The sequence below is a fragment of the Microcebus murinus genome, chromosome 25 (assembly GCF_040939455.1).
Source record: "Microcebus murinus isolate Inina chromosome 25, M.murinus_Inina_mat1.0, whole genome shotgun sequence".
Classification (NCBI taxonomy): domain Eukaryota; kingdom Metazoa; phylum Chordata; class Mammalia; order Primates; family Cheirogaleidae; genus Microcebus; species Microcebus murinus.
This window is the reverse complement of record NC_134128.1, coordinates 1,059,990-1,085,132: the sequence shown is the minus strand read 5'-3', so window position 1 is coordinate 1,085,132 and position 25,143 is coordinate 1,059,990. Positions and strand designations below refer to the sequence as shown.

The following is a 25,143-nucleotide window of genomic DNA, read 5'->3' as shown; positions in this document are numbered from 1 at the left end:
TTTAGTCTTTTTCTTAATTCTCCCAAATTATAAGATTTTATTATTGATATATAGGATAGTTTATTTTCAAATCTTCTATATATACAATTCAAATAAAATTTTCCTAACTTTCTTATTATAGTACATAAACAATTTCTCTATTTTTGGTTCTCACTTGAAGACTAAAAGTACAAGTTACTACCTAACCAAAGCTGTAAATAACCAACTGAAAAATAGGATAAGAAGAGGGCCAGGGGTTATTTATTACAAAAACTTTTAAGGTCTGCTAAACACAGGATGTGTTACCTGATTTCTCCAGCTCCTATCTACCTGGAGCTCTGCTTTTGTTTTGTACAAGGAAGCTGCTTTCTATAAAAGCAGGGTGTCCTATGCAGGTGGAGAGCCTCCAGTTTATCAACAGCAGGAGTTCACTCCCTTCCATCAATCTTACCTAAACTTCTCCTGAACGTCTAAATAGCCTGAAGCCTCTCCAGACTACTGCGATGAGTGTTTCTCAAGCTACAGCTGGCCAATTCACTGTACCACCTTGTAAGAGGTATGGAGGAAGGTGAAACCAGTGGGGGGGGGGGGATAGTATTTATACTTGTTGGAGAAAACAATAATTTGGGTTTTTCTTAAGAGATTGTCTCCCTCCATTGCCCTGGCTGTAAAGCAGTGGCATCATCATAGCTCACAGCAACCTCAAACTCCTGGGCTCAAGGGATCCTCCTGCCTCAGCCTCCTGAGTAGCTGGGACTACAGGAGTGCACTACCACGTCTGGCTAATTTTTCTATTTTTAGTAGAGATGGGGGTCTCACTCTTGCTCAGGCTGGTCTCAAACTCCTGACCTCAAGCAATACTCCCACCTTGGGTTCCCAGCTAGGATTATAGACATAGGCCACCTCATCCAGCCCAAAAATAACCATTTTAAGGTGAATTATAAGATATACAGAATGATACAAATGTAGCAAAGGAATTATAATTATTTCCCTTTCATATAAATAAAAAATTGATCTTGTATGTCTGACAGAAAAATTGAGAAGTAGCTTGGTAGCCATACTAAGCCAATAGAGAAAAGTATCTGTTTTACTTAGTTAAATAATTTTTGTTTCCTTTTATTTGGCTAGGTCACATCGTATATTTTCTTTCCTTCTTTTTCTAAAAGATGTCACTGGCTTATGCAATAACAATAATGGAATTAGTACCTTCTAATTCATAAGGAAACACTGGCACTAGACAACTTTAATCCATTTCTGGAACTAGTAAGCACACTACAAGGTTCGCTACTATGCATTATTAGAAATTAGTAGCTAGCATTAATATAATAAAGCTTAGAAAGAACTTTTAGTATCTTACAGAGTCAAGTATTCTACCACGCTGATACCAAGAAATAAACCTATTCACCTCTTTTGCTTATGAATAATGAAAAGAGAAAATTTGGTAACTTGCAGGTTGATTCCTTAACTACTCATACCTCTTGATCTCCTGAACTTTGGAAATCTCCTGGACTTTGGAAATCTTTGCTTATGCTTGCATCCCGAGCCCAACGAGGTGGTTTCCAAGTTCGTTCCTGTGTTCCTCTGTTATAGTAGTAACAACGCCCTGAACTGTCTTTATGAGTTTCCCATTCTCCATTAATCTGAATTGCTGGGCTCCCAGGAAGTGGGGGAAGAGCAGATTGGGATATTTTCAGCTCCTGTAGATTAGCATAGACTGGAGAATCTGGCCTTCCTTGATTTGGAGGTGTAGTTGCCTGTGAAATAAAAATTTTTAAATTTCATGTTGAAACTGGCATAACAGTTTTAAGTTAAAATTAAATAAAACAAGATCATTTATAAACATATATACAAGTGTATATAATAAGGAAATAATGATTTAACAGTTTTAATATTTATAGTTTGACTGAAAAATAACTCAAAAACTTCTAATAGAATTCAAAGTGTGCTTAATACTTCACTTGTCTAGAAGCAAGAGTTGTGGGTTCTAATTCGAGATCTGGTACTAATAAGTTGTATATATTGGGAAAGATCACTCTACCTCTCTGAAATTGAAGTTTTTAATCTCTATAAATGAGGAAACTGGACTAAACCACCAAGGTGTTCTTTGGCTCTCAAATTCTATGATTTTAGGCATTTTTTAAAATATAAAAGTCTCACAAGCGTGGCTGAGCTTTTTTATCAGAAAACTATCAAAAGATTTTATATGCTAAACTCTAATATTAAAATGAGGAATATAAGTGAAACATAAAAGGGAAATATTTATGCTAAAAATTTACTATATTCTATTTCTTTAGGAAGTAAATTCTTAGCTTAAGTAGTATTTTTTGGTGGCTATAAACAAATCATTATAATAGCTCAAATATAATTTCTCAGTGGCTATAAACAAATTGTTTAATCACTTCCTAGTTTCCTTATTTGTGAATTTTCTAACAGTGTTCCCCACTGTTAGCAGTTACTCTGATTTACATATTTAGAAGAAGTTAGCAGTAACTCTGATTTACATATTTAACCTTAAACTACATCTTTACTTTTATTTTTAAATGTCTTACTAGATGTCGGTCAAGAGCAAACACTTCACATCCTTTCCATAAGGACACTTAAACTGTATTAAGTTACACAGAATTCCAGTTTCTGAAGAAAAAAGTACACATCTGAGAACACCTATTTATATTATGTATTCGTATTTGTTTATCTATCTTCCTTCTACAATAGTTTCTCAAGCTTGGCTCAACTGGCGTTTTGAGACAGATCATCCTTTGTTATGAGGGCTATCCTGTGCACAGTGGGATAGCCACCAGCTTCCCTAGCCACTACCCACTAGATGACAGTGCCACACGTGCTTGTACATGCACAGCCACCTCCATGATGACGACCAAAAAGTCTCTAGATGTTACCAAATGCCGCCTGGGAGCAAAATTGTCCCTGGTTCAGAAACACTGCTTTATCATATAAATCCTAACGTTATATCCAGATGTTCAATTACTTTTGTAATGTATTCAGAATTTTATGAATGCTTAAAAATATCAATTAAAAAAGGGGAATGTGAATGGAAACAAATTAAAGTACTTCAACTTCTAAAAACAGTATTTGCCTATAAACTAATTTCAATGAATCTAAATCATAGAATACACTTTAAAAAAGAAAACGATAAAAAATAACCCAAAACATGAATACATGTTTGTAAAAATGGTTACCTTTGGTCTTTTTATACATGGTAGTTATGCAAGTACTTGTATTCAATAATGGAAATTATACTGTTTTCCTAAAACTATTAGCTTCAAATTTATTTATTTATTTATTATTTCTTTTTTATTATTATTATTAATTTTTTTTGAGACAGAGTCTTACTCTGTTGCCCGGGCTAGAGTGCTGTGGCGTCAGCCTAGCTCACAGCAACCTCAAACTCCCGGGGTCAAGCAATCCTCCCGCCTCAGCCTCTTGAGTAGCGGGGACTACAGGCAGGTACCACAACACCTGGATAATTTTTTCTATTTTTAGTAGAGACAGGGTCTCACTCTTGCTCACACTGGTTTCCAACTCCTGAGCTCAAATGATCCTCTTTTACCTCAGCCTCCCAGAATGCTAAGAATATAGGCATGAGCCACCATGTCCAGCCTCTTCACTTCAAATTTAGACTACATCCAAACAACATTTTTCTATAAAGAAAATCTATCCACGAAGACAGATAGCCATTTATTTCTTCTACAGACTAATTCCATATCCTAGTGTATTAGCCATAGCAATACTTCTCTGACAAAAAACAAATAACATGGGGGGAGGGGGGGAAATGGGCATCTATTGAAACCTTAAAATCTGTACCCCCATAATATGCCAAAATAAAAAAAAAGAAAAAAAGAAAAAAAAAACAGAAAAAAACCCAAAAAAACAAATAACAAACAATTCTATATAGTTAAAATAACAAACAATTCTATATAGTAATTCTTAGAACCATGTCTAGAGAATATTTATTCAACAAGTATTAAAGAAGGTCTTGCTTTACACCTGATACTTGACTAGAACTTGGGGAAATAAAGATACTAAGAAACAGCCATTTTCTAAATCATGTTTGTAAACAAATTCTACTAAATATTTAAGAAACAACTAATTCTTATTGTTTAAACAGCTCAAATTAGAAGTTTTTTCAACTGAAAAAAATTGAAATACTTCAGCCTTCAGCACAGTCTATAAGGCTAGCATAATTCCAAAACAAAAGTAGAGAAGAATTAAATGAAAGAACACTATAAGCATATCTCACTTATAATTATAGGCAAAAATATCCTTTATAAAACATTAGCAATCAAATCCGGTGCTACAATAAATAAATCAGAGAAAAGATGTGATGTTAAGAAAATCCATCTTTAGGAAATCTCATCCTGTAATTCTTTAGATTTACAGATTAATATGATCATCTCTACAGACACCAAGAAAGCATTTGATAAAATTCAGCATAGATTGAGGATAAAGCTCTTAGCAAGTTAGGAATAGGTGATGCTTCCTATTTAAAAATTTCACTTTTTAAAATTATTAATATTCAAACATTCGTAGTTAGCAAGACAGATGAGAAGCACTTTCATTAGTCAAGAATAATACTAAGAGGCCAACTATCATTGCTTCTTGACTCAACATTGTATTGGAGGCCCCAACCAATGTACTAAGATAAGAAAAATAAATTAAACTTATAAATACCAAGAAGAAAAAAAAACCCTGCCATTTGAAATAACCAATAGTTAAAAACCCAAGTCAATGAAAGCTAATGACAGATTAATAAATTGACCAGATACATGATCATCTAATCCACTTCCCATACATAAGCAACAACAAATTAGAAAATATAACAGAAAAAAAAATCTTATTCATAATAGGAAAAGAACTGTTAAACATTTACAAATAAGCCTTAAAAGAAATGTACAAAATCAAATGAGAATATCTGTAAAACTTTCCTTGGGTACCTAAAATGAAACTTAATAAACCTTTGTTCCTAAACAAAAAAAACTAAGTTTTATAAGGGAGGGGGGAGGGGAGGGGGGAGGGGAGGGGAAAAGGAAGGGAAAGAGGAAAGGAAAGAGGAGAGGAAAGAGGAGAGGGGAGAGGGGAGGGGAGGGGAGGGGAGGGGAGGGGAGGGGAGGGGAGGGGAGGGGAGGGGAGGGGAGGGGAGGGGAGGGGAGGGGAGAGGGGGAGGGGGAGGGGGAGGGGGAGGGGGAGGGGGAGGGGGAGGGGGAAGGGGAAGGGGAAGGGGAAGGGGAAGGGGAAGGGGAAGGGGAAGGGGAAGGGGAAGGGGAAGGAAAGGAAAGGAAAGGAAAGGAAAGGAAAGGAAAGGAAAGGGAACAAAAGTATACAAACAAAAATCCCTGAATAAAAGCAAAATTAAGGACTTGAAACTGGTTAGATGTGACAGAGAGAGAAAACACTAGGAAAACATCCGTGTTTCTAGTTTGGAAAAAAGGATGGACAGCTGTGTTCCTACTTAAAATAGAAACTATCTACAAATGAGTTGAGCACTATGTACTCAGCTAGGTGCTTAGGTTGCAAATACAAATTTTTAAAAATTCATGTCTTCTAGAACCTCAGAATAGAGTAAAGAAAAGTGAAACAAACAGACCATTTAAATGCATAATAGACATAATACTAGAGCTACACATGCATAGGACACTGTGGGAACAAAAGGAAGAGACCTAGAAATAAGTGACTAAGCCTTAGAAACAAATAAATAAGAGTTAGCCATAAAAGTTGGGGAGACAGGAGGCAGAAAGAACACAGCTGGGAAAACAGTGTGATGCTGTCCGTGACACTGACTCACAGAGTATGCAGAAGGAGCAGAAAGAGAAAGACCTAAAGAGAAGTAAGTGACAGAACAAAGAGACTTGTTAAAAAAGAACAGATGTTATCCAGTAGCATTTAGGGAAGCACTGAAGACTTGAAGCCAGAAAGTATGTTCTGATTTAAATTTTTAAAATACTACAGGTTTTAGAGGGATACAACTAGGAGGCTGGCACAATTGTACAGACAGAAGATGAAGAGAGCTGCAACAGGCAAGACAGTAGGAATGGAGAAGCAGGGATAGACTCAAGAAACAATCAGGTTAATGTGTAGATCGATGCTTATGTCAAGTATAGCTTGTTTTTGTTGTCTGTATGTTTTTTACTATAGATCAATGTGTCAAGATGAAAAAGAGGGTAGAAAGAGAGGGGCAAAAAGGAGGTCCATTTCGATTGTATTAGGTTGACAAGCCTTTTGAAAATCCAAGTGGCAAAACTAATAGATTGTTGGATATGTATTGGGAACTCAGTACAGAAATAAGGGCTAAAAATACAAATGTAAAAGCCATCAGTATATAGGTGGGGCCAATAACTTAAAGTATACACAGTAAGACGAGGAAGAAAGAGAATTCTGAAAAATAGCAATTACTTTAGGAATTAAAATGAGAATATAGGTTTAAAGTTAGCATATGGTCTAGCGTGGTGACTTCTATTGCTATTATAATTATTATTATTATTGCAATTAATATGATTAAAGGACCAGACTAAGTGAACAAAGCAGAAAAGAAAGTCAGAAATAGGTCTACTAGGGAAAGGTGGTAGCTGAAAGTCAAGAAGAAACTTTTCAAGCAAAAGGGAAAACAATATCAAATCCAAAGACTTCAATATAGGGGCTCTGAAGCAATCATTCACTTCGGCAATTAAGAAGTTATTTAAAAACTTCACCTATCAGCCATGAGGATCCAAGATTACCTTTTTGCCATAAACAACTAGAAAAGTGAATAAAACGCAGGAAACAAGTATTATGAGGCATTGTACAAGCAGCAGGGCTGTAATCCCCTAGAGACAGGAAACAAACAAGCTGAATCCAACCACAATCCTGTGTGCCTGGAATCAGTGCAGAACTCAGTCCAGCAAAGGGAACAGGAGAGTCTAGCAAACTCAATGAGTGGGCAGGACAAAAGTTTGTGTTTATTATTTAACACTGAGAATAATACAAAAAATGAAAATAACTGTAGATATCAACATTGAGAAGAGAGAAAAAAGGAGAAGCAAATGTTTCCAAATTTTTTTCTGAATCAGGGAATCTTCAAAGTTGGATGGTATTCTTCAAAATTCATAAACCAAGAAATAGAGGTATAAGTTATGGCTGAAATCTAGAGATTTAACAGTAATTCTAAGTAAAGCTAAGTAAGCACAGAGAGTTAGAAGAGATTTATTTACAAGGAAAGGTAAAACTTTAGTTTGAGGTAGAAATAAGAATCTTGTTTTTTATAAATTAAATTAACTCCATACTTAAAATCAGCTTAAATCTTCAATTTCTGAAGTAAGTGGAAAGAGGACATAAAAGGACTCAGTATTTGTGAAATATTCTGATCTCTGGCAAAAAGAAACTATATGTTTACTATTAGCTGCCCCAATGACTGGGAAAATTCAAGGGAATTACCATTCATGGATTATAAAAAAATTTCCTCAAGAGCTCTTAAAAAATAAAAGTTCTTGGTATTAAAAAAAGATATAAAATATCAAACTAATTTTTACATATACACAAAATACATATTAACTATAACAAGGGATGGTTATATGATGCAAGCAATATGCATCATATTGTCTAATGAACCAAAAATATGGGTTTTTTTAAACAAATACACTCAATGCTGGTGAAGGTGAGCTGTAACAATGCAAGTTTACTGCTGTAACTTTAATTAGCAGAGCCGTTATGGTAAAGAGTTCAGCAGTATGTTTCAAGATCTTTTAAAAATGTTTTTAGAGGCCGGGCGTGGTGGCTCACGCCTGTAATCCTAGCACTCTGGGAGGCCGAGGTGGGCGGATTGCACGAGGTCAGGAGTTCGAAACCAGCCTGAGCAAGAGTGAGACCCCATCTCTACTATAAATAGAAAGAAATTAATTGGCCAACTAATATATATATATATATACAAAAAAAAAAATTAGCCGGGCATGGTGGCGCATGCCTGTAGTCCCAGCTACTTGGGAGGCTGAGGCAGCAGGATTGCTTGAGCCCAGGAGATTGAGGTTGCTGTGAGCTAGGCTGACGCCATGGCACTCACTCTAGCCACGGCAACAAAGCGAGACCCTGTCTCCAAAAAAAAAAAATGTTTTTAGAACCCTGAGCAAAGGAGGAAAAAGATCCTAGATATGGAAAAATGCTTTCCTAACAAAGATGTTCATTCGAGTATTATGTATCAGAAACAATCTTTAAACATCTAACAACAAAAGAAACGTTAAGTAATTTATGATCCAATAGATGCGGCAATACTATATAAACACTAAAAATGCTATGAATGATTTCTCAACACCACAATAAAAAATCTATATAAGGGTTAAGAGTAAGAAAGGCAGAATTTAAAAGTATACAGTAAAATTCCAATTAAAATGTTAAAAGCCCAAAGAAAAACAACTAAAACATTATCGCTTTTCTCTGGATAATAGTATTAGGTATGTTTTTTTCTGTATATTTTACTTCCCAATTTCACTGTAATAAAAATTATCACCTTTAAAGTTTGACTGAGGACAAGAATCTGGAGCAAGATAGGTTCGTGCCTAGTCCACTGGACCCATAAAAGTGACAACAATAGCATTAACACTATATAAACTAGTGTTTCTTCAGGGGTGGTCATTGAATCATCTATATCAGAATTATCTGATGGTATCTGTAAAAATTCTTGGGCCTTATCCCAGAGTTACCGGGAGTGGAGAGTAGTAAGTATCACATGTGGTATTTATGTACACTGTTATTCAAAAGACACTGATAAAACTCCATCTTCCTTAGTGGACATAGGGCAAACTAGTCCCCCTGGTCCAATAAATTTGTATTATAAAAAACATAAATACTTAAAGACAAGTTTTACCACCAGTTGCTTCTTACTCTGCAGATGAGTCAAAGAAGGAAAAGTTAAAATAAATGAATAAGCAACAAAAAGTATTTCCGATATATGAATCAAATAAGTTTTCTAATATTTATAAGAACAATCTTGCTCATGAATTGTCAACCAGCAAAAATAAATGGGTTTTTTATACCAAAAAAAAAAAAAAAAGACCTCTAAAAAGAGAGCAAAAAAACAAAGTTAATTTATGGGCTATATCTGTCATTAATTAACAACTGAAGTGGGATTGGTACCTCTGCACATGACCCAATTTTATATTTAAAAAAAGACTTGGCCTGTTCCACTTTATCTGTAGATAGACTAAAATAATCCTCCCATTATCCACTGAAGGGAAAAACTGGGGAACCATATATATAAAAAGATATATTTAGATTCTACCTGTATCCTTACTTTACTAATACCAAAAATATTGACATTTGTCCTCTTTTTACTTTTAACATTAGTTCAAGAATTGCTTTTATAATAAACTTCAGAGAATGGCAGAATCCATATTAACTAAGGAGCTACACCTCTTGTTTCTTAATTAGCATATGCTATTCAGTATTAAACTTAGGTATCTACCTCACTATAAACACAGGATTACATTTATATTACTGAATAGTATAAATCCCTGCAGCCTAGATTTAGATTTATGGGGGAAAAAATGTACTGAAGTATCAGGCTCCAAAATTGAATTTAAATTTTTTTTTCTTTTTTTTCCCACTGTACTTCAATGGATGCAAATTATTTTTAAAATCTACTTTAATTCTTACAGAAAAAAAAAAGACATTTACATGCCCTTATAATTTAGTTGCTTAAACAAACTCTACTTTACCACAATTGTTTATCATTACAATATTGGGCCAGTTAACACAGTAGAGGATAAAAAGAAAAAACTGGTCAAAAAGCTAATACTTGGCTAAAGTAGGACTCTAATTTGTTTATTTTCATAACTAAAAGTTGCATATCAATTTTAACTGGAAAATGTAACTTTCTAAATGACAGTCTTTTCACTTGAAATTTTAGAAAAACTATACTATCCTCGTTTAATAATTTTGAAATATAAAAACTTACAAATGTTAATGTTCATATCTTAAAAGCATGAATGCATTGTGATTCCAAGCTCTACAGAGTATACTGACATTTCCTACGGTTGATTAGGTTATTAAGTATGAAATGTCTGATTTCCTTAAGTACCAAGTTTGACAGTTGATATCTCCTGACATTTCTCTTTGACTTCATTTGACTTTCGTTTCTCATTTTATTTTTATTGTGAAAGTACATCCTCAGTCTTTCAAACACGTGTTTTGGCTTGTAATTATCTTTCAATTTTTTTTTAGAGCAATTTTTGTGAAACCATGGATAAGTCAAAAATCCGTGTTATTTTCTAATATAAGTTCTGTCACAGCACAGACAGCTCAAAATAGCAATGAAGTGTTTGGGAAGGACGTGGCTAATGAATGCACAGTACGTTGGTGGTTTGAGAAGTTCTGTTCTGGTGATTTTAATCTTGAAAATGAGCGAGGTGGGTGACCCGAGACCAAGGTGAATAATGACAAGTTGAAAACTGTAGGGAAACCAAATCCATCTCAACCTACACATGAATTAGCAGCAAGGTTTGACATTACTATTCCTACAATATTGAAACAAATGTGCATAGTAAAGAAGCTGGATAGATGGGTTCTGCATGAATTAAACAAGTGTCAGAAGAGAAATCATCTCGAGGCTTGCCTTTCTTTGCTGTCACAACATAAAGGTGAACCATTTCTACACTGTATTGTTACATGTGAAGAAAATGGATCCTTGACAATTGCAAGTGTTTGGCACAATGGTTGGATAAAGATGAAGGGCTGAAATACAGTCCAAAACCAAATATTCATCAAAAAAAGCTAATGGTGTTTGTTTGGTGGTACAGGGCTGGTAATATACACTACAGCTCCATGAAACCTGGTCAAATTGATTACAGCAGATACCCAATTGGTTGCAACCAACTGGATGAAATGATTAGGATGCTTGCAATTAGGCACCTGAGATTGGTAACGAGACAGGCCAATCCTCTTCTTGTGAGACAACGCTCGACCACATGTCACACAAACAACACTGCTCAAACTACAAAGGCTGGACTTGGAAACTCTCTGTCATCCATTGTATTCACCAGACCTTGTACCCTGGTACAATGACTACCAACCACTTCTTCCAGGCTTTGGACCACCACTTGCAGGGGAAATATTCAATTCTCAACAAGCTGTGGAAAACATTTTTCACAATTTCATCGCCACTCGCTCTCTAGGCTTCTTTGCTGCTGGCACAAACAAGTTACCATTAAAATGGCAAAACTGTGTCAATAGTTTAGGCGCATACTTTGATTAATTTTACTGCTTTTCTGAGATACAATAAACTACATTTTTTATTCAAAATCAGACATTTCATAATGACCCAATATTTACTAACATTTGAATAATAATCATGAGCGAGGCATGAGATGAAAATAGGACAGTCCTCGTCCTAAGGAGCCAACAGCCTAGTAGAGAGGAGACCAGCACAGCTAAGTGCTGCGGAGACAAGTGTGTACAGAATGCTCTGGGGGCACAAAAAATCCCAGCACTGAAGAGGGAGAAGAGGTGAGACTCTTCAAGAAAAGGTTCACAACAGACGTTTAACTGGGTCTTGAAAGGAAAGTAGGAGTAAGCTAAGAGAAGCACACGCAATACCTACTTTTCCTGACATACCACAAAGAAGTGGAAAGCAGCCTTTCAATAAGGAAACATAACTGGTAACCAAGTGAATTCAGTATTGTGGTATCTTTAATAGGTATCAGTTTTCACAGTGAAACACACGCTTTTCCTTACTGATTTTTTCTGATGGTTTTATAGTTACCATAACTCAAGGCTGCTCAACTACTATAAGGTTGGATACCTTAAATTCAAATACTAAAACCTGTTAGCCCCCACCTTGCAACAGCTTGTCTCTGTCCTCTCCCTCTCCTTTCATCACCTTAGCCACAGCCTGAATGACCCCTTGACACCATCACAGGTCTATCATCATTTTCCCTCCTCTCCCTCACCTCTTCTCCCTCTTCAGTGCTGGGATTTTTTGTGGCCCCAGAGCATTCTGTACACACTTGTCTCCACAGTACTTAGCTGTGCTGGTCTCCTCTCTACTAGGCTGTTTGTTGGCTCCTTAGGACAGGGACTGTCCTATTTTCATCTCATGCCTCACTCATGATTATTACTCAAATGTTAGTAAATACTGGGTCATTAAATATGAAATGTCTGATTTTGAATCAAAAGTGTAGTTTATTGTATCTCAAAAAAGCAGTACAATTAATCAAAGTATGCGCCTAAACTACTGACACAGTTTTGTCATCTTACCAGTTTTAACCTTCTTCCCTGACACAGAAAATAATAAAGCAGGTCCCAAGCAGAAAAGCTGTGAGGTCTGACAAATGCTTATTTCTAGAACGCCATACACAAACATACTGATGAAGTCAGTTACTGTGATATCAACACTCATTAACAGCTGCAGACTGACAGCAGTGCAGCCATGACACACTATAAACTACTAATACAACCACTGGCAGGTAATGACTATCGATGCCTAGAGGGTGGACAGAGAAGAGCTGACAAACAGCACAGTGAAAAGCCCTGGGTAAGGGCCGGACACATAAACAGGCATGGGAGTGCACAACTAGAAGTGTATCGCAGGTAAAAGATTTGCCAAAAAGGAGCAAAAGACAAATTTCTCCTTCAAGATCAAGCCCACACCTCCCCAATCTCATTTTTTTTCGTGTCCTCACATGCATCCTTTCCTCAGCCTTGCTACTCTGTCGCTCATATAACACTGCACTCTAATCCCAGATTTACTTGTGTGCCTTTCCTTTTAGAACTCAGTTCTCTTTCTGGCACAAACACCTGTCTTGTCTCTCCATCTTCAGAGCCTGCACGAATAAGCACTCAGTATGTCTCTGAGTGAAAATTACTTTTATTCAACCAAAGAAGGTATCATGAAATCCATATGCTAAAATTAATTCTCTACTCCTGATTTTATGGTCTCCTGGGAAATTTTACCTAATTCTATTGATTCAATAAAACCAAGATTTTTCCCTCAAACATCTACTTCTCTCCCTGAGCTGCAGACATGCATTCTGAAAAACTGACCAGCATGGATACTCAACATAGACCTCAAACTCAGTACATCCTTTGCCTCAACCTTCATCCATTATAAACTTACATAGTCACCAGTTCAAATAGCAGTATTGAAATACTACTCGATCAGGTATCTCAAAGTCATCCGTGTCTCCTCTCCGTACTCCAGCACAGTACTAGTAATTCTCCATCCTAGTATATCTTGAACTCCTTCCTCCTATCGCAAGATAACTACCTTAGTCTAGATGCTCTTACTTTCTTTTTTTTTCCCCCAGAGTCTTGCTCTGTTGCCTGGGCTGGAGGGCAGTAGCATCCTCACAGCTCACAGCAGCCTCACATTCGTGGGCTCAAGCAATCCTCCTGCCTCAGCTTCCGGAGTAGCTGGGACTATAGGTGTGAGCCACCATGCCCCGCCTCTTCCTTTCTTTTGCTTCATGGCTGAAATCCTCTGTGAAGAACTACTGTCCCCGCACCCCCATTTCTCTGCCTTATCCAACTGACCTTCCGTAGCACCAGTATCTATTCTCTAAAAGCACAAGTCTGATCTTGTTACTCATCTGCTTAAAAACATCAATGAAAATTTCATTAACTATAGAAAAAGTCTAAATATCTTAACAGAATTTAAGGCTCTTAAACACTCCGGACACAATCTTCTCTGCCTCATTTGTTGCCATTCCCCCAATGTTCTGCTCTCCAAAACCCCCATGTGCTACTCAACAGTTCTACTATTTAATGTCATCCTATTTTTCTACCACACCTTCAACTCTTTACATTATCCCTCCATCTGAAATATCCCATCTACAACCACCAATCAGCAAACCACAAAAAGCTGACAAACTCTTTGAAATGCTCCCCTAATCCCCAAAGGCAGAATTCATAGGATTCCTGTGCATATAGAGCAGCACTGTTTGACCAAAATATAATATCATTACGGGTATATAATTGAAAATTTAGGCCAGGCGTGGTGGCTCACGCCTGTAATCCTAGCACTCTGGGAGGCCGAGGTGGGAGGATCACTAAAGTTCAGGAGTTCGAGACCAGCCTGAGCAAGAGCAAGACCCCAGTCTCTACTAAAAATAGAAAGAAATTAGCTGGACAACTAAAAATATAGAGAAAAAATTAGCCGGGCATGGTGGCGCATGCCTGTAGTCCCAGCTACTCGGGAGGCTGAGGCGGAAGGATTGCTTGAGCCCAGGAGTTTGAGGTTGCTGTGAGCTAGGCTGACGCGATGGCACTCTAGCTGGGGCAACAGAGTAAGACTCTGTCTCAAAAAAAAAAAAAAAAAAGAAAGAAAATTTAAATTTTCTTTGAAGTTTCTAGTAGCCACCTTAAAAGAGTAAAAAGAAAAAAAGGATAAAAATGACTTCTAGGCCGGGTGTGGTGGCTCAAGCCTGTAATCCTAGCACTCTGGGAGGCCGGGCGGGTGGATTGCTCGAGGTCAGGAGTTCGAAACCAGCCTGAGCAAGAGCGAGACCCAGTCTCTACTATAAATAGAAAGAAATTAACTGGCCAACTAAAAATATGTAGAAAAAATTAGCCGGGCATGGTGGCGAATGCCTGTAGTCCCAGCTACTCGGGAGGCTGAGGTAGGAGGATCACTTGAGCCCAGGAGTGTGAGGTTGCTGTGAGCTAGGCTGACGCCCCAGCACTCACTCTAGCCTAGGCAACAAAGCGAGACTCTGTCTCAAAAAAAAAAAAAAAGACTTATAATAATATATTTAACCCAATATATCAAAATTATCATTTCATCATATAATCAACATGAACATCATTGACATATTTTATATTTGGACTGTTTTCAAAATCCAATGTATATTTTATAGCACATTTCAATTCGGATCCTGAATTTTCATCATAGTTGATCTGTATTTAGATTTCTTAAAATTTACAGTTTAAAAAATAGATTTACATACCCAAATTATTCCAAATATTCTCAAAAGTTTCCCAATAAATGAATCCATTTATCAGTTTTAAAATTTTAACTTATATTAATTAAATAAAATGAAACATTGAGTTCTTCAGTCTCACCTGCCCCACCCAAGCGCTCCTACCCACACAGGGCTAGTGGCCAGAGACCACTGCAGCGTACACCGCCAACCTGCAGTGCTCTGCACTCAGCTGACAGCTGCCCCCATCACACCACATCACAACCAACTCCTATTTCTCTCTCTCCCACTGAACTGTAAGCCCCTTAAGAGTTAAGAATAAGACTATGTCTTAATCATCATACATTCTCAAAGTCTAGAAACAAATGATAATGACCCCTTCTCCAGCTTCAAGCAAACTGATGATTCTTTTCTTTTTTTCTCAGGAACTGGTTTCCCAATTCATAGCCTAGTTCAAGAAGTAGAAAGGTAAATGAGATAGATGCGAGAAACTACTATCCATTGATGAACTCACTATTAATCTGTGTTAAAAGTATTCGTCCAGATATGGTTGTCCTTTTTAGTCAGTAAAGCAAACAAAATTCTTCAATAGGACATTATGCCGAGGTAGCAAGACTTAGTTACTATTTTATGCTGAGGAAGCAACATGCAATGACCTGGTACCCTGCCATTCATCATTACAAATCTCCCTTCCTGGGGACTTGAATGGTAACTCTATCATCAGCATTCAGAGAATGACTAAAGAATACTGTGTCACTGAAATTTCTAGAGATTAAAAAGTTAATGATATAATTACAAATGAAAAAATACATGTGTGTTCACGTGTTGAAAGCATACACAACAGGAATAAGTCTAAGTTTAGAAGAAGCTGAGGTTTCAGGTGGCAGCAAAAAATTATGAATTTCAAAAAGATACAAAATTAAACCATAGTTTTATGGTATACATTTAAATGGCTGCTATAAACATCCTTTTTCTCTCTCATTTTCTGATAATTGAGTATTCATTTATCATTTTTATTAATTTCAGAAGAGCCTGAAATAAAAATTAGCACCCAAGGTAAAGAATTAATAAATTGTCACTTCAAATGAACACAAGTAAATGGATTTCTAGCTTACTCCATGTACCAATTTATTAACAAGTCTGCATGAGAACAACATAACACAGCTCCTTGGGTGATCTATTAATATATTAAATACAAACTCAGTATGTAGTTACAAGTTTTCAAGCATTATTTCTTTAAAACTGTCTTGAAAACCTTATGTCTATCACAAAAAAATAAAAAGTAGACAATTTTCCATCAGCAAGAAATACTTAAGCCTTGAATTCTGTAAACAAAAGACATTCAAAATAGGTATTTTGCCATACATAGTATGAATCTACAATTGTATACAATATACATACATACACATAAGTGTGAAAAATAACAGAAGACGATATGTAATCTTCGGTAACTTATTTATGAGTCATTATGGCAGGGTGGGGTTTTTTTGTCTGTTTATCTGTGCTTTCTAATTTATTCTACAAAGAACACATTTATTTTGAAACAAGATTTAAAAGAAAAAAGACAACTATTGTGCCAGAGAAAGTGACATTAGTTTAACCCATGTAACGATGCTAGAGTATCTTTACAAAATTCTATAACTCAGCTATAAAGGCACAGAACACTTATGATATTCATGGAGGTCAACATTTAAAACTTCAAGCTAACCCAGAAAATACAGAGTAGCCAAGGAGGAAGGGCTCACCCAACATCATAGATTATTTTGGCTTCATTCTAAGCCAGAAATGTAGTCACTGAGATAAGAATTATAAATATACTCCCCATAACAAGCCACAATGCAAATGATACAGTTCCCATAAGCAAGTTTTCCCAACTGCTAATGGGTAAGACAGACAGGGTAGGGCAGGATGGGTGAGGTAGGATAGGATTGTTCTATAATAACAGTGGTTAAGAGTCTACCACCTTTTTGACTGAGCAGTTCATCCTAAAGTTCCATAAACTAAGGCCTATCCAGGCACTAATCATTCCCAGCCTTTCTCTTTAAAAAAAAAAAAATAACTGTCATAAAATATACATAAAATTTACCATTTTAATCACTTTTATGTGTACAATTCAGTGGCATTAAGCACACTCTTACTGCTGTCAACCATTACCACCATCCATCTCCAGTGCTTTTTGAATCTTACAAAACTCAAAGTCCATACTCACTAAACAGTAACTACCCATCCCCCTCCCTCCAGCCCCTGGCAACCACCATTCTACTTTCTCTATGAATTTGGTTATTCTGGGTGCCTCCTAAGTGGACTCATACAGTATTGATACTTTTATGACTAGCTTGTTTCACTTAGCATGACGTCCTCACAATTCACTTTTTTTTTTTTTTTTGAGACACAGCCTCACTGTTGCCTGGGCTAGAGTGCCGTGGCATCCGCCTAGCTCACAGAAACCTCAAACTCCTGAGCTCAAGCGATCCTCCTGCCTCAGCCTCCCGAGTAGCTGGGACTACAGGTATGCACCACCATGCCCGGCTAATTTTTTCTCTATATTTTTAGTTGTCCCGCTAATTTCGTTCTATCTTTTTAGTAGAGATGGGGTCTCACTCTTGCTCATGCTGGCCTTGAACTCCTGAGCTCAAATGATCCTCCTGTCTCGACCTCCCAGAGTGCTAGGATTACAGGCGTGAGCCACTGCACCCGGCCGATTCACTCATATTTGTAGCATGTGTCAGAATTTCCTTTTTAAGTCTGAGAAATATTCTATTCCACATTTTATTAATGTATTCATCTGCTGATGGACATTTGGGTTGCTTCCACCTTTTGGCTCTAGTGAATAGTACTCCTATGAACATGGGTGTACAAATATCTCTTTGACTTACTGCTTTCAATTCTTTTGGGTATATATCCCAGAGCCCTTCTCTTTTTAAACTCAAATAAAATTTACCATTAGTTTTAAAGGTCATCATTTAAAAATAAGTGGAAAACTACATGTTTTCTAACTTCCCCACATCTTATACATGCACTGAAGACCATTAAATCAAAAGAAAAGGGGGGAAAAAAATCAATAAGCAGCTAAGTTTAAGCAATCTAATTTAGTTCATTTCTACCTCTTTATATATTCTTATCCCCAGGAGAGAAATACATAATATTTCAATGTGCAGGAAACAAAAATCCACTCAATAATATACTCCGGCTCTACACAGAATTAGTGCTAGTCAAAACTGCAGTTTGTTTTCCCAGGTCTTTAGTCTCCTTTTTAGGACAGTTTGAACCTCTCTTCCTAAATCAGCTCTTAGTTCAGATTTTTAGAAAGTTCTAAAATGCCAAAAGATATGTTCTCCACAAGTTAAATTAACTCCTGATCCTCATCTAAAGACTCACTATCCTGTTCCCAGGATCATTTGAGACAAGTGTGGGCTCCTTTTGGTTCCAAAATCAGTTATTTATATGCTTGTTCCTTTTTATCAGGTATCTGAACATTCACAGGAGAAATCAAATAGACAAATGAGAAAATATGTGGCAGAGACCTAAATTCAATTAAGATTTACTGACTTCTTGCCCAGCATTTCCTTTAGGGTCACTGCTGCTCTTTAGAATGAGACATACTGAAAGTGGCATAAAGATGCTGGCTTCCTTTTAATAGAATAAAGTGATACTCATAGGAAGGAACTAGTCTGGTTGTCACAGTTTTCAGTCTTCATACTGTATTTTAGTGAATATACGAACATAAAAACCATATACATATCAATAATAATATTTGAGAACAAGTAATTATTATAAAAGTATCTGTAGCACTTTTCTAATTATATATAGTTACTAGAGGAATGCTGACATTTATCGATTCCCATTTTAAGTCTTTAAATCTGAAGCTGAAGAGTTAAACATTCCACTTCTTCCCACTTGACTGTGTCTAAAGAACAGCTATATAGTAAGTTATTGTAACTGATAAACAGATTATTTTCTCCACAACTCATTTTAATTGCATGAGCAAAATTGTCAATGAAAAGAAAATTACTTTAACTGAACAATAGATGTTTTTTCTATAAAAACAACAAATTCTAATTCCTACATATATGTTATATTACTTGAGTGTTGAGCAATACCATTCACATGACGTGGGTGCTTAACAAAGCTGTTCAAAATAAGCATGATAAAACAAAGAAAATCTGACATATTTAAGAAAGATATTTAGGAAATAATTAATAAAATTTTAAAACCACACTTTCCTGACTAGAACTGATTAAGCTGCACAAAATGATATTGTGAAATATAAATACAAAAGGCAAAAAAGTAACCTGTTTAAAAAAACTGGAAAGTAGAGAATAGGATTAAAAAGAAAAAGAAACACCACTAAAGTACAATTTTCATCGATGTCCTGAATGAAGCTGTGATCCTAACAGGTACAGGCGGTGATCCTTTACACCAGATTTTCCACTTTCAAATATGTTGTACTTCCATATTTCATACTGAAACGCCTAAACCTCTTTTAATAAATAAAATCTGAACTGTTTTATACCAGCTGATCAACTTTGTGAGCAATCACATAATGGACACTTCTGTTTCAGAAACTTCAGATATTATCAGTATAGCAGTGCTTCTACAATTTTGTATTTGAGTTTCAGCAGTTTCCTATATTCCCTTGTAGAGTATAAAGATAGGCAAACTATGGTCCAAATCCAGCCTGGTGCCTGTTTTTGCACATAAAGTTTTATGGAAACACAGCCATGCTCCCTCGTTCCCATACTGGCTATGGCTGCTCTTATGCTACAGTGGCAGAGGTTGAATACTTCTAACAGAGACCACATAGCTCACAAAGCCTAAAATATTTACTATCTGGTTCTTTAGAGAAATGTTTCCCAACCTATGTGAAAAAGTTCTCCCCATTTTAAGCTAGATTTTGTTAAAACCAAGTACCTAAGAATTAGATTAATATGTATAGTACTTTGTTCTTCCCAAGTAATTTCTTCAAGTAATTACAAAATTTCCAGCCTTTCAACATTAACATTCCCATTCTATTAATATAGTCTCAGAAAGGATGAAGAGAAAATGAAATCTTCTTCAGCTATGCAAAAACAGAATTTAGGCCGGGCTTGGTGGCTCACACCTATAATCCCAGTACTTTAGGAGGCTAAGGTAGGAGGATCACTTGAGCCCAGAAATTCAAGACCAGCCTGAGCAACATAGCAAGACCTTATCTCTACAAAAAATTTTTTTAAAAAGCCAGGCATGGTGGCGCACACCTACAGTCCCAGCTACTACCCAGCTACGGCTGAGGCAAGAGGACTGCTGGAGTCCTTGAGGCTGCAGGGAACTATGATAGCATCACTGTACTCCAGCCTAGGAGACAGAGTGAGACTGTCTCAAAAAACAAAAAATTAAAAAACAGAACTTGGGTTAAAATATCGCTTTTATATATTAACAGTGATTTTCAACTGTTTCAGTTTACATGTAAGTTTTAGTATCTATTTAAAAGACAATAATATTTATCTTGTTTAACTACAGAAATTGGCTGGGCATGGTGACTCACGCCTGTAATCCTAGGACTTTGGAAAACCAAGGTGGGAGGACTGCTTGAGACCAAGAGTTTGAAAGCAGCCTGAGCAAGAATGAGACCCTGTCTCTATAAAAAATAGAAATATTAACCAGGTATGGTGGAGCACACCTGTAGTCCCAGCTACTTGGGAGGCTGAGGCAGGAGGATCACTTGAGCCCAGGAGTTTGAGGTTGCAGTGAGCTGTGATGAGGCAACTGTACTATATCCCAGGGGACAAAGCAAGAGCTTATCTCAAAAAATAATAATAAAGGAAAAAAACAACTATAGAAATAATTATCACAGACAACTTGAGTGGTTTTCTTTAAAAAAGGAAAATTTTATTTTAAAAATGTAACTTTATTAGTAGCTAACTCAGGTCAAATAGACACAAAAATTAAATGTAGAATTTTTACCTTTAATAACTGTTTAAGTTATTTAACTTAATCTTTCCCAAATATTTTTCTTCTGATCTCAAATCTTACATTATCTTATTTATTGCCTCATCCTACAAATTAACTACATCCCAAGAAATCACCTAATATGCTCACACTTGGCTCCAGTTTAAAAAAAAAGTCAATGGTATCCAGTGGTCCCCAACCTTTTGGGCCCCAAGCCCCATTTTCATGGAAGACAATTTTTCCACAGACCAGGGATGGGGGGATGGTTTCAGGATGATTCAAGCACATTACATTTATTGTGTACTTCATTTCTACTATTACATTGTAAATTTTATTCAATAATTATACAACTCACCATAGGTTGGGGACACCTGCATAGACTTTCAGGCTGGCACTAAGCTGGCAATTTTTAAATCAGATAAATCCCATAACTAATATCATCACTACCTATACTGCTAGAATCCTATTGGAATATTCTATATATTCCAAGTTCCTTAATGGTTATAGTGATGGGCCCTATGTACTTTACAAGGTTTCTGGCCATTCACTGCAGGTACTTTTAACAAGCCTCAGCACTCAGGGAATGTCCAGTTAAACTAAAATTTTTTCTTATGTGAAACTACAAGGCAGCAACAGAAATAATACATTGTTCTGTCTAGGTATGTGGTATTCAGTCCAGAGCATGGCTCTGCTAAAGATACACTCTTTGCTCATCATTATATTCCTAGAATCTTGCACAATACAAGGTATACAACTGCTGCTCAATATTTATTTAATGAATACATGAATAAATTAATTATTCAAATAAGCCTAGGGTCATGATTTTTGCTTTATTTTTTTCCACTGGTGTTTTTCTTCTCCTTTCCAAATAAAAAAATGATTAAAATATTTAGCAAATATGTATGAAAAAAATATATAATGGTTCTCAGAAAGTGCCTAGTTCAAGTTGGGTATTCAAAAACTTTTATTTGATGGGTTCAAACTTTTCTGAAATAAAGGGAAGACATTGTAGATTCTATTTTCAAACATCCTTGTTTGGTTGATTGGTCTCAGAAAAATGCTTACCTAGAAAACGTAGCCTCATATTACTTCATGTAAAACAATCAAATGTACATAACATGTTTGTACCTGTATCCAACTATGCCCAGTAATTAAATTCCACCTTCAATACTTCAGTCAGGTCGATAATTACATTTCTATAATTTTTATATTCATACATTTACTTGCTAAATAAATACTTCCAAAGTAAATAATAAAACAGGTTTTAGGCTGGGCAAGGTGGCTCACACCTATAATCCTAGCACTCTGGGAGGCTGAGGCGGGAGGATTGCTCAAGGTCAGGAGTTCGAAACCAGCCTGAGCAAAAGCAAGACCCTATCTCTACTAAAAATAGAAAGAAATTAATTGGCCAACTAAAAATATATATGTATAAAAAATTAGCCGGGCATGCTTGCACATGCCTGTAGTCCCAGCTACTTGGGAGGCTGAGGCAGAAGGATTGCTTGAGCCCAGGAGTTTGAGGTTGCTGTGAGCTAGGCTGACACCGTGGCACTCTAGCCCAGGCAACAGGAGTGAGATTCTGTCTCATAAATAAATAAATATATAAATACATAAATAAATAACTCTATCTGAAAGACTGAGATCAAGTAACAAGAATATATCTATACATAACAATAGAAATCACTTACATAGAATATTTTGTGGATCAGGCACTATTCTGAGTACTTATATTAATTCATTTAATCTTCATGAAAACCATATGACATAGGTATTACTATTTTTCTCATTTTACAGGTGAGGAAATAGTTCCAGAAATGTTCAGTTGCTTGTCTAGGCTCAGACAACTGGAGTTGACCAATCTCAACTCTAAACAGATGCAAACTGTCCAGAATCCTTGCTCTTTGCCTCGTTTATACTATGCTATCTCTATACTTTATATAAAATTTGATATTTAACATTCAAGTTTTAGAGAAACATACCAATTATAAGCTATGGAAAGTAAACCATACCAAAATTCAAGTCTTCTTTGGAAGTACATTACAGACTGAACTAGAAAAACAAGAAAAGGACTTGAGCTAGTGAATAAACTAATGTTCCATGTAGACATTAATTAGGGAAGTAAAACTGAGAAGTCATATTCTTTAATGTCCAGGTCTTTTGATTCTACTAGTGGCCACTTTATTCATTCAAGAAATGTTCACTATGTCCTATGGGATAGGAAAAAGTAACAGACACAATTTCTGTCCTTGCAGCTTTGCAATCCACACATGGAAAGCAATATCCAAAACAGTCAAATATACTTCCCAAACTTTTTATATCACGAGTTCCTAAAAAACAGCAACAACAAAAAACGAAAACCTGTATCATATCAGTTTTCCATAAGAATATTAAAATTGACAAAGGACTAACTATCAAATATAATATAAATGTAATGATCAATACCATGTTAAAAAAATGAAACTTGCCTAAAGCAGTAACATTGTGCCTATAGGTTGAAAAACAGGAATAAATGTCCTGGACCTGCCTACCTATGTTTAAAAGGCCCAACACAGCATGCAAAATACATAAAGCATATACCCAAACAAATCAATTCTAAACCAATATGCAAACTATACATTTGTTTTCAGACTTTTTGCTTGCTGCCTCAAAAGTCAGAAAATCTCTTTCGCATGGTCTCAAATATAAATCCACAAACTTTTGAACTTTTTCTTTCAATGAAATTTCCTTTAGCAATAACAGAAATAACAGTTAATATCTATTAGCATTTACTGTAAGGCGCTTAACTAACTTCTCTTGCTAATCATCTCAATGTCCAGGAATTAATTTATTTCTCTTCATGAGGAAGTTGTTAACCATGATTCAAAACCACATCTATTTGATTCCAAAGTCCAGGCTATTACACACTACCTATATTGTCCCTACCAAGTACTAAAAGCATTAGTAATCATTTGTTAGAGCTGTGTTTTAAAAATACTTTTGTTACCACAGTATAAAATATTTTCATAACTGGTACATTAAGAATACTCTAAGAGTTTACATAATAGGAGAAATAAGTGTTTCAAACTTAGAGAGTAGGGAAAACAAAATTTTTGTTTAGATGTATTTTTTTAACTAGATGAAAAGAAATCAAGAATAAACATCTACATTTAAAATATTATACATGCCAGAGCCTACCCAGCCAAAACTGATACCTGGAATTTTTCAATATTTCCATTTTAGACAAATTAGGCAAATGATAGCTAATAGTATAATTATTTTTTTCTCCAAAAGTAACATTGAGCATGTCCTGAAGACACTACAAACTAGCAAATATAATACTACAGAGGAAGTAATAGTAAAAATAATGACTAAAGTCTGATTTTTCAAAGAAAGGGTCAAAAACTTTCATGTGCTACTTTTGCTAATGCTGGAGCATGGACTAAAATACACAAAACTATGAGCTCCATAAGCATAAAATGCAAAGTCTCACCTAGTTTTTATCTAGCACACAGAAGGCCTTTCATAAGTGATAAACAAAAAATATTGGATATCCCTGTCTTATCAAGGGAAATTCAATTAGGCAAAAATTCTGTCCCTCCAAGAAAACTGATTGAGGTTTCACTACATTAAGAAATATTTACTCTTTTAAGACTTACATTAATTATCCCCTAGCCAAAACTTATTTCAAATTTTAGTTCAACAAACTAAACAGATAAAAGGAAAGAAATAGTGTCAATTCACCTTATATCAAAGTATTGAAAACAGTTCTCTAATTAAGTTATATCTCACACTGCATGTTATGCTTGAAGAAGAACTGACACAGTAGGGTAGACTTTTTTTTTTTCCCCAAGCTTTCCATTTTCCAAATTCAGCACACAAAAAAAACAGTCTGACCAGAAACTACAGAAGATCTTTTCTTCCTCTTTCCATCCTTACTAGAAATATAAGTCTTTCACTTCTTGTCATTCCTATTTTTGTATAGTCAAAGTTTTCACATATTGAAATTATTTTCACATTGTGTTTTCCTTGCAAGAATTTGACTTTATATGTATAATTTTAAAAATATGTATAAACTAATTCTAAGCTGAAATTTTTCCAGTACTCAAATATTACTATAGTTTAAAATATTGCATATATGTTTACACCAAAAATTTGAATTGAATTCTACATATAGTTAAAAGACCACTACTGGCTGGGCATGGTAGCTTACACCTATAATCCTAGAACTCTGGGAGGCTGAAGTGGGAGGATCACTTGAGCTAGGAGTTCAAGACCAGCCTAAGCAAGAGCAAGATCCCCATATCTACTAAAAATAGAAAAATCAGCCTGGCATCATGAAATGCGCCTGTAGTCCCAGCTACTTGGG

At 35.8% G+C, this 25,143-nt stretch overlaps 1 protein-coding gene across 2 annotated transcripts in view; it reads right to left on the bottom strand.

Annotated features, from left to right (window-relative positions):
* Window positions 1-25,143, bottom strand: part of ARHGAP12 (Rho GTPase activating protein 12) — a 134,830-nt gene that overhangs the window by 85,479 nt on the left and 24,208 nt on the right. For both annotated transcript variants that reach the window (XM_075997466.1, XM_075997467.1), the window contains exon 2: window positions 1,455-1,733. In XM_075997466.1, the coding sequence (XP_075853581.1) occupies window positions 1,455-1,733 (279 nt within the window). The remainder of the gene's footprint in view (window positions 1-1,454; window positions 1,734-25,143) is intronic.